A 15,067-nucleotide genomic window follows, 5' to 3' on the forward strand; every position below is an offset into this window, starting at 1 on the left:
GTTATCCCACTCGGGCAAAATAAAGAAAATTTAAGAAAACCAGAATCAGAGTACTGGGCACCAGTAGACAAGAGTTTCACTAAAGAGAGAAATATTAAGTGCTCTTAGAGTAAAAGGAAAGTGATCCCAGATGGACAGTCAGACACACAGGGGAGAAGGAAAAGAGCAAAATGGAAAATGTAAATGGATAATCCTAACTGAATATTAAGTGTACAAAACAGTATCTTGTTGGAGATAAATGTATAGAGAAATAAAATATGTAACCAGAATGACATATACATAGAGTGGGGGTTTTTTATATAGAGCTAAGTGTTCAAAAGGTATATGCATGTAAAATTCTGATAAGGATGTGTGTGGTAACCTCTAGGGTACTGATTAAGAGAGCAATGAAAAAGTGTATAAACTCCAAGTAACTGGGGAAAGGGAGAATAAAAATAATTCCAATATGGGCAAAATAGGAGGAAAAGAAACAGAACAGGTGACACGGTTGGCATGCTTAAATTCAAAGATATCAGTCAATATTTTAAAAAGAAACTAACTAAATGCGCCAACATAAAAGTTTGTCAAATGTTAGATGAAAAAAACAAAAAACTAAATGGTGTTTTTAAAAGACATATATAAAATATAATACAAAAATGCTGGGCAAAAGACCTGTATCACAAATGGGAAAAATGGAGTACCAAAGGTCTGTTTAGATTAGGTTATTACAGTAGTTTTAGGTGAAGAAAAAATGGACTAGGATGGGAGATAAAAAGAAGCATACAGATTTCATCTGTTTTTGGAGGTAGAAACCAAAATACCTACTAATGGACTTAGCACAGAAAGTGAGAGTTTTGGATATGCAGGAAGAGGAGTGACTGATGAGAGCTCCTCCTTAGAGTACTTTCTTATCATGTCCATGGTCTGCTTAGGCATCTGGCCGACATCCCCCACGCAGCAGGAGCTACACTGTATTCTCCAACAAAGATAATGAAGTAGCAAAGTGAGAGGATCTTAATGAAGAGATATGATAGGTTGTAAACAGGTTATGAAATAACTGTTTTCTGATATTTATTATGATGAACAATTATAAGAGCATTTATAAAGCAAATGTGTTTGGGATTCATAAAGGTATAAAGATTTCAATTTTAGTCCAAATCACTGATGGGTGAGCCTTAACACCTGCAAAGAACCCTGTATACATCTCTGCACTAAAGAAGCAAGGTAAATGATACCATTAGGCAGGCATGAATTTCAGTTAATCACCGATGCCCTAAAACATAAAACAAAACCCAAGCTTAGTAATCGGGAAGGGAATTCCTTCCTTTATCTAAGAACAATAAACAAGCTATATCAACTTACAGATTTACGTAAAACCCATCATTTTAATCTCTATATGATGTGGACAATATTGTTTATCTTTATAAGTTACTCACGTTTTCAAAGTTTGTAATTAAAAATGAATGAAATTCTATACCTTTGCTTCTTTATTGCCATCTTTTTCTATAAAATTAACTTTTTACTTTCAAAAATGAGTAAAAACAACAAAAATAAAACTACCACTCACATCATAAGTTAGTGTATCTGCCTCATTGGCGACGGTAAGGCCTGCCAATTCTCCAAGTCCCAGTTCACTTTCAAGGGCTTCATCTGCTCCCATGATGAATGACTTCCCAGAAGAAGGAGGAAATGTCAGTGCTTCCACTGAAAGAAGACACAAGAAACATAAAAACACTTCTAAAGAGCCAACAATTAATCTCATAAGGGCATGTCTGATTTATTTTTAAATGCTTTAAAACACAATAAAATTCAGTGAACAGAAAATCCTGAAGAATTGGTTGCTTTTCCCATATATAACCACAGCTAAAAGTATCATCTATAGTTATTGTAGAAAGGTAAAACATGAAACAAACCCAAAAGTTATTGTCCTTTCTTTTTCACAACACAAAAAAATGTGTCTAAAGGAGAGTCGGTTTTCCTCATTTGGTAGTTCATGCTAATTATCCAAATTATTTCTATGAATTATTAAACATATTACAAGTGATTCTGGACATTGCTGGTCTGATCAAATAAAATTGTTAATTCTATAACCTGGAGGGATACAGAAAATTTCAAATGAAAATGGCTACAGATGCAAAATATGCCTATGAGGCAAAACTAGTTATGTGGTGACAGAAATCAGGACGCCCTCTGGACAGGAGAGAAGGGGCAGTGATTAGAAAGCAGCACTTGCAATACTTCTAGGGCCCCGGTCATGCTCTGCTCTGCTCCTTGACCTAGAGGCAGTGGTGACATGGTTGGGTCCACTTTGTAATAATTCACTGACTGAGCTGCACTGCTGTGACTTGAGCAGTTCTCTGTAGGTATGTTATATTTCACTTAAGAATGTTTATTTCAAACAAAAAAAAATTTTTAAGTGTTCATTTGAACACTTTTCTTTAGTTTCCAACTGTATTTCAAGGTGCCAGATTTATACTATGATAAATATAAATAAATACTCTTATTTTGTAACACTGACATACCAATCTAATCCCTTCAGTCACTATCACAGAAGAATCAGTTAAAAGTAAAATGCCAAATTTATTATATAAAATAAAGATTTTACTTAATTTGGCCAATAATAAAATGTCACTTTCTGTCAATGCAAATTATTCTAACAAACTGTCAGAGATGGTCTTCTAGTAGTTTTCTGTAAGTGGTTACGGATGACAAAAATTTATGAGTTGATTAGATTAATTCAGTAGTTTAACTTTGGCTGTTAAAGAAGGAAATTAACTTTTTCTTAAACGTAACAAATCAACTTATTAATTAGTCTGTGCAGAGATTCTACTTAAAATCCTTATAAAGGCCCTGGCTGCTGTGGCTCAGTGGAGTGAGCATCGGCCTGCAAGTGTCGCTGGTTCGATTCCCAGTCAGGGCACATGACTAGGTTGCACGTCAGGTCCCCAGTTGGGGGCACGAGTGAGAAGCAACCACACTGATGTTTCTCTCCCTCTCTTTCTCCTTTCCCCTCTCACTAAAAATAAATAAATAAACAAATAAACTATTTCAAAAAAAAAATCCTTATAAGAACAGGAGAGTACAAATTAAGACATTTACAGACCACCATACAACATAGCAGAAATAATTAAAAAATGGGTTTTACCAAAACATACCATATATCCTCTGGGGGAATTCAAAGAATTCTAAACATTTACTATTGATGAGGGGACTGCTTAAATTAGAAAAGCAATTTTCACGCCAAAATTTCAACCAAAGGATTCATGCAACACTATGAGACTAGGTCTTCAGCCTGGAGTTTTGTTGTTTTCCTTTCTAATATTTTCAGATAACTTTATTCAGGACTTAAACAAAAATTACTCTGCAAATAAACACTAAGAGTTGTGCAATCTGACCATACATATTTTGGGGCTAATTTAGCTAATGCTCTAGAGATGGCCAAGTAAAATCTGAAAACATGTATCAGTGGCTAACCCAGCAGACTTAAGGGCTGCAGAGAGATAACAACAATAAGCATAACCTTGTCTGGTTGCTAAGATTTCCTAGAACTTAAGACTATAGTTCCTCTGAAGTGTGGCAATGCCTTTGAAATTAATACAATAAAAATAAAGTAATAAGTGTTTATAGCACACACAGGCAATGGAAGCTTTATCTGAAACTGCAGAGATAGAATTCAGAGTTGTTTTTTAAGTTTATACACCCCTTTGCAGGTCTTAAAGATTGAAGTCAGAGTCAAACCCCATTGAATGTAAAAAAAGCTACACTTGGAGAATGTGTAGATCAAATACTGGTGGAATACAATCTTCTTTTAGAGAGGCCTTTCTAATAAGAATTTAGATATGTATATCCAAGTGCTCTTTGTGCCGCCGAGTGCCTTAAATACTCACCTTCATCTGCCCTATTTATTTCGTGTTCAGGAAGCCTGGAGCTGCTGGGTCTGGAAGGTGAACCCACAGATGGCTGCAATGAGGGAAGTTCATCAACATCTCTCAAATTAGCAAGCATGTCTTGTAGTTTTGACCTATTGGGCCCTAGCCCAAAAAAGGGAGGGAGAGAAGAGAAGAAATAGTTACCTAACTGCATTAAAATGGTGCCATAAACTTTATTCACAAGTTCAACATTCACTTTAAAGCTACCCTACTATATTAAAATTTAAGTTTATTAGTTCTTAAAAACTTATATTTTACATATATTAAAAAAAATAAAGAGAATAACATCATTGTTTGTATGGAAAAAAGGCTCATGTGCAATTTAGACCATTAAAAATAATATTCTATAATCCTTGCCTATTACTCTAAATTCAGACAGACACCACAGCTGGTGAAGCTACTGCTGTGCACTGAATCAAACAACAATATCACTTTTTGTTTGTTTAAATTAAGTGGCATTCATTGCCTTATGTCCTGAAGCTATGGTACCCAAGGTGAAGTCTCAAGCCCTGCTGATTACTTACCAGATATTTGATTCTTCATTCTCTCACATCCCTGTTTTGACTGTTTTATATAGGATAGAGGCTGAAACAGATCTTCGGTAGTTTTTCCTGTTATAAGTTTAATTAAGAATGGGAAATCTTACCCATAGTCTGTTATGGTTTTTTTCCTATACCAGCATAAGCAATTTTAACTAATACCTAAAATTATATTTCAAGACATTATGACTGGAGTACACAATTTGACTGGAAATATTTCTACTAGAACATATTAAAAGAATTCAAAGTTTTCCAACGAGTAAACAGTTCAATTAATAAAATATTTATGGTGGATTATAAATTAATGCTTCATTTATCAATTCAAAGCTTTGCTTCAGTTCTGTTTTTATCATTTTGACTTGTTCCTAGACTACCAATGAAAACTAAATGTGCTGAACCTCAGTCTATAGCCTGTCTAAAAGACATTAAAATTTTTCCCATTATAAGCAGGGACCCTCCAAAAACCTAGAATTTATTTATAAAAAAATGTGTAATTATTCTTACATGTTTAAACTTCAGTCCCCTTCAAGGTACCCTCCACTTGATGCAATACACCTATCACGACTTCTCCAACGCTCAAAACAGTTTTTGAACTTGTTGATTTTGATGCCTTTTAGTGTTTCTGCCATTTTTTGTTTCACCTCTTCCACATGGACTTTTTTCACAGAGGGAAACAAAAATAAAGTCACTCGGAATGACATCGGGTGAATAGGGACAGTGAAGCATGAGAGTCATGCCTTTTTTGGTCAAAAACTGCTGAACTCTGTGTGGTATGGGCAGGTGCACTTTTAAATCATCCATCATGAATGGGCAAATGCATTGAAAGAGTCTTCAAAAAAAATTAACTGGATCTAAATGCAGCCTCTCACAACTCCAGCTAGTACACTGAATACAAATGGGTTCCTAAAACACGCACCTAGTGGCAGGAAACCTGTACTACAAGAGGCCCACCCACCAGAAGATAATTCCGGGTTTTGGGGGGTCCTCCCTCATAGTCATTTTTCTTCATTATGCTAAAAAACTGTGCTTTATGCCTGAATACTGATTATAACTCCCAGATTCAAGAAATCTAATAACTTCTATTAATAAGAATACTATTCCAGTCAAATGGTGCAGTTTTAGGCCTTAAGTGCTAAATTTCAACTACAGCGATGCCTTGATATTATTTGATAAGAACTGAATAATCAATATATAATATATGGATTCTACATAAGTCCTATTCCATTCCTATCTAAAGAACTTTTACATTTCAAGACATTCATTATTGTAGCATGACTTAAAGAAATATATCAACTTTAAGTCAGTCTAAAAATTAAAATATTCTCCTTGTTTCTCATGTGTGATGTACAAATTTTCCACAAAATTTCAGCTTAACTGGTTTCATCATGGTTCTGAAAAGCCGTAACAAATCATGCCTCACTATTGTTTGTTAAGGTTAATTTTTATCAGTTTATTTGGCTAAAAGGCACAAAATATTCTTATGTTTTAATATTTATTTTGATTTAACTTATATTGAGAAGACATCAAATGGCATCATCTCTCAGTTACATAATGGCTAGTACAATAACATCAATAATGGCCACTGATTTTTAAACATTCAAGCTAAATACCTGTACATTCTAAAACATTTTGAAAACAGACTTAAATGTTTTCCAGTAATTACCAGGTTGTAAAAGAATGTCCTAATAGGAATGACTGGTCTTTGATAAGCTTTAGCACCACTATAGAAAGAAAAAAATATATCTTTCCAATCTTTTGCAACTTTTAAATACATGTTCCACTAAACTGGATTTTAATCTCACTTAACACTACTTTAATATCTCGAAGAATGAAATTCCTAAAAAAGACCCACATTCATATTGTCAATGACTGACTGGAAGCACAAGGAGACAGTTTAACCTTGCTCTCCTAAAAAGGTGTTTAAGGTTTTCAGGGATGTTTGAAAGCTTTTGTATTTCCATTTTACATGCTTAACTAGATCTATTGCTATATTAATAATTTTAATGAATTATATATATGATTCACAGGGCTAGAAGTTTAATTTTAGCTTGTTTTTGATGTGGCACACATTTTATTGGGAAAAAAATAGTTCATTGGTAATATTATAAATGAATCTGGCCAAAAGTTTTAAATTAGAAAATAAACTTTTAGAAATTGTGTATCTGTGCCCTGTATAGCATATAGTGGTGAAAGCACATGAACTGTGTATTATGAAACACATAGAATATTCAGGGGTAGAAATTAACTTTCTTTCTATCTCCCAATTCTAAAATTTATAAACAAAAATTTTGGCAGATTGCCAGAGTGTCATACTAAATTAGATTTAAAATTATCAACACTGAAAAATCATTATTATAATTAAGCACATATATATTTTTTAAAAATCAAATTATCACTATGTTTGAATACATAGTCCCATACTCTCATTAGGCTCTGGATTCATTATTGGAATATATTATGATTCCATAATCATATGCACAGTTTTGTTCTATTTTGTTTTTTTAAGTTCATAATTAAATAGTTAACCATTTAATTTCAACCCCTGAGAGCAGGTGAAAAAGAAAGAGGTCAGGAGTAGAAAGAAAGAGTAAGTAGTTTTAGGAAAACATTGAAAAAAAATTGAGGGATATGAAAGAGGCAAGATGTACGAATTATAGATACAATGTTTTCCACTTACTCTTCACCCCCTTTTTCCCCTTTCTCTCCTTTTTGTATTGTTCCTTGAGTTTGGTAATTACTCCCTGGTCCACATTCCAAGCTTCAGGCATGAGACACTGGTCTTCCTTTTCTAAACAGAGTGAAACAAATGAAACAGCCTTTTTCAATTAAATACTAAACACTGTAATTTAATTCACTGTTATGTCAATAAATGACATAATGACCATTTTCCCCTCAATAACATTAATTTTAAAGACATTAAATATATGTCACACAAAATACAGTATCTAAGAAAATGTGACCAATTCTATTTCCTAGATAAATTTCTCTTGAAAGAGACAGAAAAAATGAACACCCTGAAAGATGTGAATGACTTTTAGTAAATTAAGCCCCCAAACTCTATAATCAGGAACTCCTCGTTTTTATCCCATTTCCTGAATCAGATTAGGACTGAATCACAAATTTTTAAAATTAATTTATGTAATTAGATTATTACAAAGAGGTTATACAAAAGTCTTCAATGATCTTTTCATCTCAAAAATTTTATTTATTTTTTGGTATGTGTTCATCAACAAACAATCATTTTTATTTTACAGGACTCAAGGAACACCTGAAAACTTTGCAATCAACCTGCATTCAAAATTTAAAACAATTTAAGTGATTTGTTAGCTTATAAATTCTTTAAACAGAAAACAGAGCTTCAAGAAGAAAAGGAATTCTAATCACTAATTTTCATTATTTCAGGATAAAATTTAAAGAATAAATGATATATATTTTATACTTACTATAAAATAATGTATATACTCTATAATGTTATACATTAGTTCAGAAGTCTTGCTTGAATTCAAGACTCATACCCAACTGCTTATTCTACATTTCCATTAGGAAGTCTAAATAATATCTCAAACTAAACATAGAAAACCAAATTTCCAATCTCCCCCATCCATCTGTTCCATCCACAGGATTTCCCATCTTATTTGGTGGCAATTCCATAGTTCCATTTGCTCAGACCAAAACCCTCACTTTCTTTCACCCAACATCCACTATTTCAGTAAATACTGTTTTCCCTACCTTCAAAACACAGCTAGCATCTGACCACTGTTCAGCATACCTACTACTTTTCTAATCACTCTCGCTCTTGCCAGAATTACTGCAATAGTTGTCCCCTCTCCCCACCAAGTCTATTATCAACACTGGTTGCCCTGGGTTTTCAATACAGCAACGAGAGTAATGTTTCAAAATAAGTCAGATCCTGCCATCCTTGTGTTCAAATCCCTGTTGGTTCCCCATCTCACCAGTGGTCTCAGTAACCCTGCATGATTTGGTCACTTCTTATTATACTCCCCTTAGAAAACTGCTTCAGCCACTCTAGTTTCCTTGAATTCCTCAATCATACAAGGGCTGCTATCTTAGGACATGTGCTCTGGCTTTCTTCTTCCTGGACCATATACCTAACTCCCTTATCAACTTCAAGTTTTTGCTCAAATGTTACCCTTTCATGGCACTTACCATGACCACCTTAAGATTGTAACCTGTCCCCCTCCACCCTACATCAACACCAGCACTCTTTATCCCCCTTATTCTGTTCTTCTTTTTCTATTTTCCATAGCATTTATCACCTTCTGAGATATTATACCATATGTCATGTTTATTGCTTATTGCCTATATGCCCTTAGTAGACTGCAGGGACAAAACAAGGATTGGGATCCTCACCAAGAAGACTGGCACAAAAGAGGCATTTGATCAATATTTGTTGAAAGACTGGAATAAACAGTAATATGTCTGTTTTTTAACAAGTTCCAATCCACAGTTTAAAAAAACTGGTTATGCCCTGGCTGGGTGGCTCGGGTGATTGGACCATCGTCCTGTACACCAAAGGACTGCGGGTTCAATTTCTGGTCAGGGTACATAGCTAGGTTGCAAATACAATCCCCAGTCAGGGAGTGTATGGGAGGCAACAGATCAATGCTGCTTTCTCTCTCTCTTTCTCTCTTTCCCCATCCTTCCCTCCCTGGCCTCCCTCCCTCCCCCTCCAACTCTCTCTCCCCATTCCTCTTTCTCTACAATCAATAATCATATCCTTGGGTGAGGAACATACAAACCGGTTATTAGGCCTGGGAACCTACTAAACACAATTTAAAAACTCAACGCTTTTATAGATCTAACTGTAATCTGTCAGTAAGAAGTCTCTTTTTCCAGAAAGATCTAACAATCAAAAATGTTAATTTTCATCAATCAGGTCTTAATAATTAATTATATTAGGTGGCTTCTGGATCCTAAAATGCCTTCATTTTTTTTTTTTTAAATGTCAGCCTTAAAAAAATTAGCCTTATCATAATCTTAACTAGACTCATATTAACAACCGCACTGGAAGGTCATAGAAGATGTGTGATAAAACCTATTTACTTGGCAGAAATTAACAAGATTCTTAATCTGAGCATATTAACTTTTAAGGGGTGCTGAGGAGGGATAAAAGAAGCACTTAAAATGGTTTAAATGTCCATTCAACTACACAGGATTTGCCATCTAAGTTTTGTTAATTGCTTAAAAGTGAAACACTTTGAATTAGAATTATAAAACCCTTAAAACACTGGTAAAGAAACCTCCAGTTGACTGAAAGATTCCATTCGCTCATGTTCATAAACAGAAGTAGCCAGTACACTACTAAAGAGACAGCTCAGATGTGGGAAGAGTCACTCATGTTTTCACCAGTAACTTCATAGCGAGTTATGTTAAAATGTACATGCATATCATATAATATTCTGGGCCATGACATGACTCACACCTTAAAAAGCAAAGGAAGTTACACAGGGACAATGCAGCTCTCTTTGGAGAAAAATGAATCCCAATAAGAGCCAAGCGTTATCTATGCAGATATATGGCTCCTCAAAGAAAGACCACTGTGCAGCACAGTGGATCTAACTATATTAGTAGAATTGTTGCCTGAGATATCTGAATAACTTGATACATAAGCTCATTAGTGAATAAGACAGAAGAAAGATTCATTTCACTTTAACTTCCCCTGGTTTTCAAACATTGTTCTGTCGGGGAAAATAAGTCACTAAACAGCTATTATATTCTTCTTATTATGACTTCAAGTAATTATCCCAAATAATTCTTCAAATATTTGCCATAAAAAAGGAAAAGTAGGATTAGCATTATCAGAATCCCCAAAGGGAAAGCCCCAAGAAAAAATTAGGATAGTTATTCATTCTCTAACTACTCTAACTTTATCTGCTGTCAAAGTGCATAAACTGTATGCTAAGGATGTTCTAAAGTCCTTTAACCTCAACATAAAATTTTTCTCATTCCAAAATACATGGTTTAACTCCTGTTAAATGTTTAAAATATTAAATATGTTTACAACAATTTGCACACACAAAAAATTTGATGCGTTGTACAACTGATGTAACCTGACTGCAATGAATAACTACAATTTTTTAAACTTGTACTTCTTTTTGTACATAAGATGCCAGAGATGACATCTCTAAAATCTTCTAACGCAGCAATTTCTAATCTTTTTCATCTCATGGAACACACAAACGAATTACTAAAATTCTGTGGCACACCAAAAAACACTGTATTTTTTACTGATCTGAGAAAAAAACATTGATATGGTTTTGATTCATTCACATTGACCAGCTATTGTTGTGTTGGCTGTTGCTATTTTTTTACTTGACAATCTCAGGAAAAAGAGATCAGTGCCCTTGACTAAATAGTCAGGTATTCCATGTTTTACAAATATTTGTGGCACACTGGTTGAAAATCACTACTCTAATACATTGTTATACTCAATTTCCACAAAATCTAGATTTGCAAGTTCTACTGTCTAGGCAGAAAAGAGAGAACATTCTATATATAAATTCAAATTATTTTCATACTGCATTACTTATATATATTTTTTAAATGTCTGATTAGTTGTACAACCTTCTTTAAACACCTAACATATACACCCTAGACAAAAGGTGACAGCAATGAAAAGTTCACAGGATGGTCAACATTTCAACATTATAAGAGATTTAGTGTCCTTCAAGACATTGCCCTCTCGGTAAAATCCTAGTTTCTTTTATTTATGTAATACCCCTGGTTGCATCCATGATCCTTCCTTACCCCAGTCTGTTCCATCGCCTGCACTTCTAGATTCACTGTCGCCTTCCTCTGATGAAACCAAGAAGTCAAACTCCTTTAGAGCTTCTTCTGTGTCTCGATCTTCACTGCTATCAGGCAATGCTTTTTTCCTAACAATCTAATGAAAGAAACATGCCAAATTAAAATATATTATGGACTTAATTTACATCATTCCCTTATAAAACTTACGATCACAAAAACTATAAACTAAGTAATGCATGCCTCAAGACTTAGAAGGTATTCTGTTGGTGGCAGGGTGTGGGGGTTCACATTATTATTTCTACTGTACCAACCTTGCTTCCATTTTCTCCAGTAACTCTCTATATATTCAAGTTTTTCCTAAAATACTGATGTTTCAGAGTGAGACTTGACTTAGATTTAATAGAAAATCTAGTAAGGGCTGTTATATCTTATTTTTATATATTTAGGAATATCTCTGGAATCACAAATCCAGTGGGAAGATTAAAACCTAGGCTTAATGAATGCAGAGATGATTTTTGATATCTATATGCCAAAACTTTTTATGAATTATCTCTTTTGGTCACCACCACCAGGAGGCCAAAGAAATTAGGCTGACTGGTTTGCAGCTTCTTTTGATAAAATGGACTCAGTATCTCAACTTCTTCAGCCCTCAGCTTCTTTACTTCATGCAAAATAGAAACAGCATAATCTGATCAAACTTTATCACTAGACTATTTTGAGCGGTTTAAAATTATAATGGTTCAACATAATAATAGGACAGACTGAAGACTCTAGAAATACTCTAAGAGATAACATTACCTGACTTCCTGGCCCTGTTCTCATGCTTGTGACTAATACCACCTGTCAATCACAGCACTTTTCATGTAAGACCAGATACAGCCTCAGAAATCCTTCTCAATGCAGCACTTCAGAAGCCCCTATCAGTGGGAGGAGTCTGGTACAGTGGATAATACCTAATCTGCCTTAACTGTTCTGGTATACACAAAAACTGAATAAGAGAAATCAAGGGATTATTTAATGATGCTAGAACAACTGGTTTAAGTATTTAGAATACTTCCCTAAAATCAAGAAACATTTTTATTTTTACAGCATTTCCTAATGCCATCTAGGAAATCTATTAAACAAATTTAAATAGCAAGATCAGTTTGACAGAATGTGAACAGAAATCCCATGCTGAAGGTGTATTCTTTTATAAGTATTCACGAACCAGATTATTAGCACATGGTAATAATCTGTTCTGATTTTCCCTGGGCAGGCAGACTAAGGTAGAAGTGTCTCTGAAAAGTTACACAACAGAAGGTGCTGATCTCTATAGTTCCAGATACAAACGCAACGCCTAACCCACCTTCCTTTGCCCTACAGGCTTGATCCCTCCCTTTTCATGCCCCTGATGGAACATCAGATAGAATTTGGAGGGGTCATTACCAACATCCTATAGATAGAAAATCCATATTCTCAATGCCTACAAAAAAAGGGCAGGGGAAATACAGAAGTATCTGGAACCGTAGATTCAGTCTGAATGCACGGTCAACATTAGTTATTACTAAATATGGCATTAAGTCACAAAACTAACTCTTGGGGAAAAACCTGTTTCTAGGTCTCATCTCCTCTATATAGCCTAACTAAGAAGGAAGATAAATGGCAAGTTGAAAATCATTGTCTATCAAGTATCCCGTTTAAATAAATAAACAAAAACTCCTATGTTTTTAATGGCTAGACATAGAAAAAAGTGAACTGTGGTTACCAATGGGGAGCATGAGTAGTAAATGGGAATGGGTGGTGTTTGTTGTAATAAGCACATATTGCTTTTCTTCCTTATATCCAAGGTTCCATTCCACTCCTACCTTCAATGAGCTTATGAATCAATTTAAGAAATTTCAACAAACACAAAAAAGTTAAGGGTTGCACATGGTACTAAGATTAGTAAAAGGGATAGACTATCATTTTAGAAATCATTAAAAGAGGTATAACACAAATGTGGATAAGATTCTTTACACTGAGACTAAAACAACAGTTCAAGATTCTCAATCCCATTAGCTTTTCCTCCCGAAGTGTCTGAATGTGGAGGCAATGTTACTACTTAAGTTATCCTTCGTGTAGTTAGAAACTGATCACATTTTATATGCATATATAATTTCAAGATAATTAGTACACTTAATAAATGATATGATGATGAGAATATTGACAATGATGATAAAGAAAAATCAGAGGAAGAGGGTGATCTTGAGGAAAGAGATAGACATGGAGAGGAGAAAAATGATCCAGAATATAATTCAAAGAACAATCAAAACTCCAACAGAGGGCAAAGAGCAAGAAGGAACATATGTAGCTTTTGAAGACAACCAACAGCTACTAAGAGCCTTAAGTGTCTGTATTTTCTTAGTTGAATCTAAAACTATTATGATTAAAGAAATAAAATATTTTCAAAAACCTTTGTGCTACTGAACAGTTTAATAGGATAATTTTCAGCCATTCACTCTTTATATATAGTACTGCAACAAATCTTCTAAGTCAGGCTTATTCATTGCTAGAGTTAGATGTTTTTAAGTCCGTTTGGCATGTAGCTATTAGACTGCAGCTGTGAAAATTAATGTAATACATCATAAAAGTTAGCAAAATTATTATGAAGAAACTAATTATTTGTTTAGAAATATTTTTTTTCCTGAAGAACTACAAGGATTTTTGAATCCAATGTTCCAATGGGGCTAAGTATTTTTACATTAGCTGTGTCTTCATTACTTGGGCAGAGAATTGCTATGACCTGTACTAACTGGAAGATAGGATATTTGTAAATTTCATCACTTAGAAAGAAACCACTTTATAGTTAGAAATTTTTAGTGAGAACATACTGAATGATTAAAATAATCAGCATACAGATTTTTAAAATACCTAAACTGACAAAATAACAAAGAAACTTAAAGCATCATAAATAGTTGTTATTTACCATTGAACTATGAATACATTATTTTGACAGGATAATAATATCTCAATACAATCATCTCACAGAAATCACAAGGGAGCACAAAATTTCTAAATTATTAAGACAAAAAAAAAAAGTACCATGCAAGTTTAGGCATTCTTTTTAACTACAGTAAATTAAAGCACATTACTACTACTCGTTTGGATAATAAAAAAGGGGTAAGTTCTTGAAGTTCAAATAATGTCCAGGGCAGGGCTGTGTCAACAGAATACAACTGAAGAGTGGCCCAAGGGAACAGTAACCCGGAAGTAATATTATTAGAGTCTCTGATGGAAGTAGAGGGCATAAAGAACTAGAGAAGTTACACTCAGGAAACACTGTATAGTTAAACATATTGCTACTGATATACAGGCTGTCCAGAACTCTGGGAGCAGGCTGAAAGCAGGAAATAGGAGCAGCTGCTGGGGGAACATGAAGCTGGGCCATAGGATGGAACCTGGGAGCCACTTCTGCACTGAGCCACGCTCCCTGGAGTGCTGAGGTTGTTGAGTGCAGTCAGACAATACCTTCACAAACCACCCAGGGCCATGGCAAGAACATTGAGTTTAGCAGCTCTGTCAAGGGCAGGGCAACACTGCCTAGGTAACCGAGTGCACACTCCCTCATCCCTAGGCAAGATGGTGGCAGGAGGAAGTTCTTACACTGAGCATGCACAAGGCTAGCAAGATAATTGAAGAAGAGGAGGAAAAAAGCCCTCCTACCCTCTTCCGGTATCAGATTTGGGGTATGAGTACCAGAAGGCAGACACATGCACAACAGAAGCTAAAACAGTGGCAGGGCAGGGCGAGGTGCTGGACCCAAAATGCCTGCCACTATAGCCAGAGGAAAAGAAGGGACTGATTGGGAAGTAGACCCACCCAAAGTGAGGGAAA

General features: G+C 34.8%; 1 protein-coding gene across 4 annotated transcripts in view; it reads right to left on the reverse strand.

Annotated features, from left to right (window-relative positions):
* Positions 1-15,067, reverse strand: part of STRN (striatin) — an 84,630-nt gene that overhangs the window by 19,078 nt on the left and 50,485 nt on the right. For 3 of the 4 annotated variants that reach the window (XM_090281149.1, XM_090281148.1, XM_090281150.1), the window contains exons 7-10: positions 11,216-11,351; positions 7,125-7,235; positions 3,867-4,010; positions 1,547-1,683 (exon numbers count right to left, since the gene is read on the reverse strand). In XM_090281149.1, coding sequence (XP_090137275.1) covers positions 1,547-1,683; positions 3,867-4,010; positions 7,125-7,235; positions 11,216-11,351 — 528 coding nt within the window. Of the gene's footprint in view, positions 1-1,546; positions 1,684-3,866; positions 4,011-4,432; positions 4,520-7,124; positions 7,236-11,215; positions 11,352-15,067 lie in introns of all 4 variants that reach the window. The other variant, XM_090281152.1, reaches the window with a different exon arrangement.

The sequence above is a fragment of the Furipterus horrens genome, unplaced genomic scaffold, assembly GCF_987537825.1.
Source record: "Furipterus horrens unplaced genomic scaffold, mFurHor1.1.pri manual_scaffold_6, whole genome shotgun sequence".
NCBI lineage: Eukaryota > Metazoa > Chordata > Mammalia > Chiroptera > Furipteridae > Furipterus > Furipterus horrens.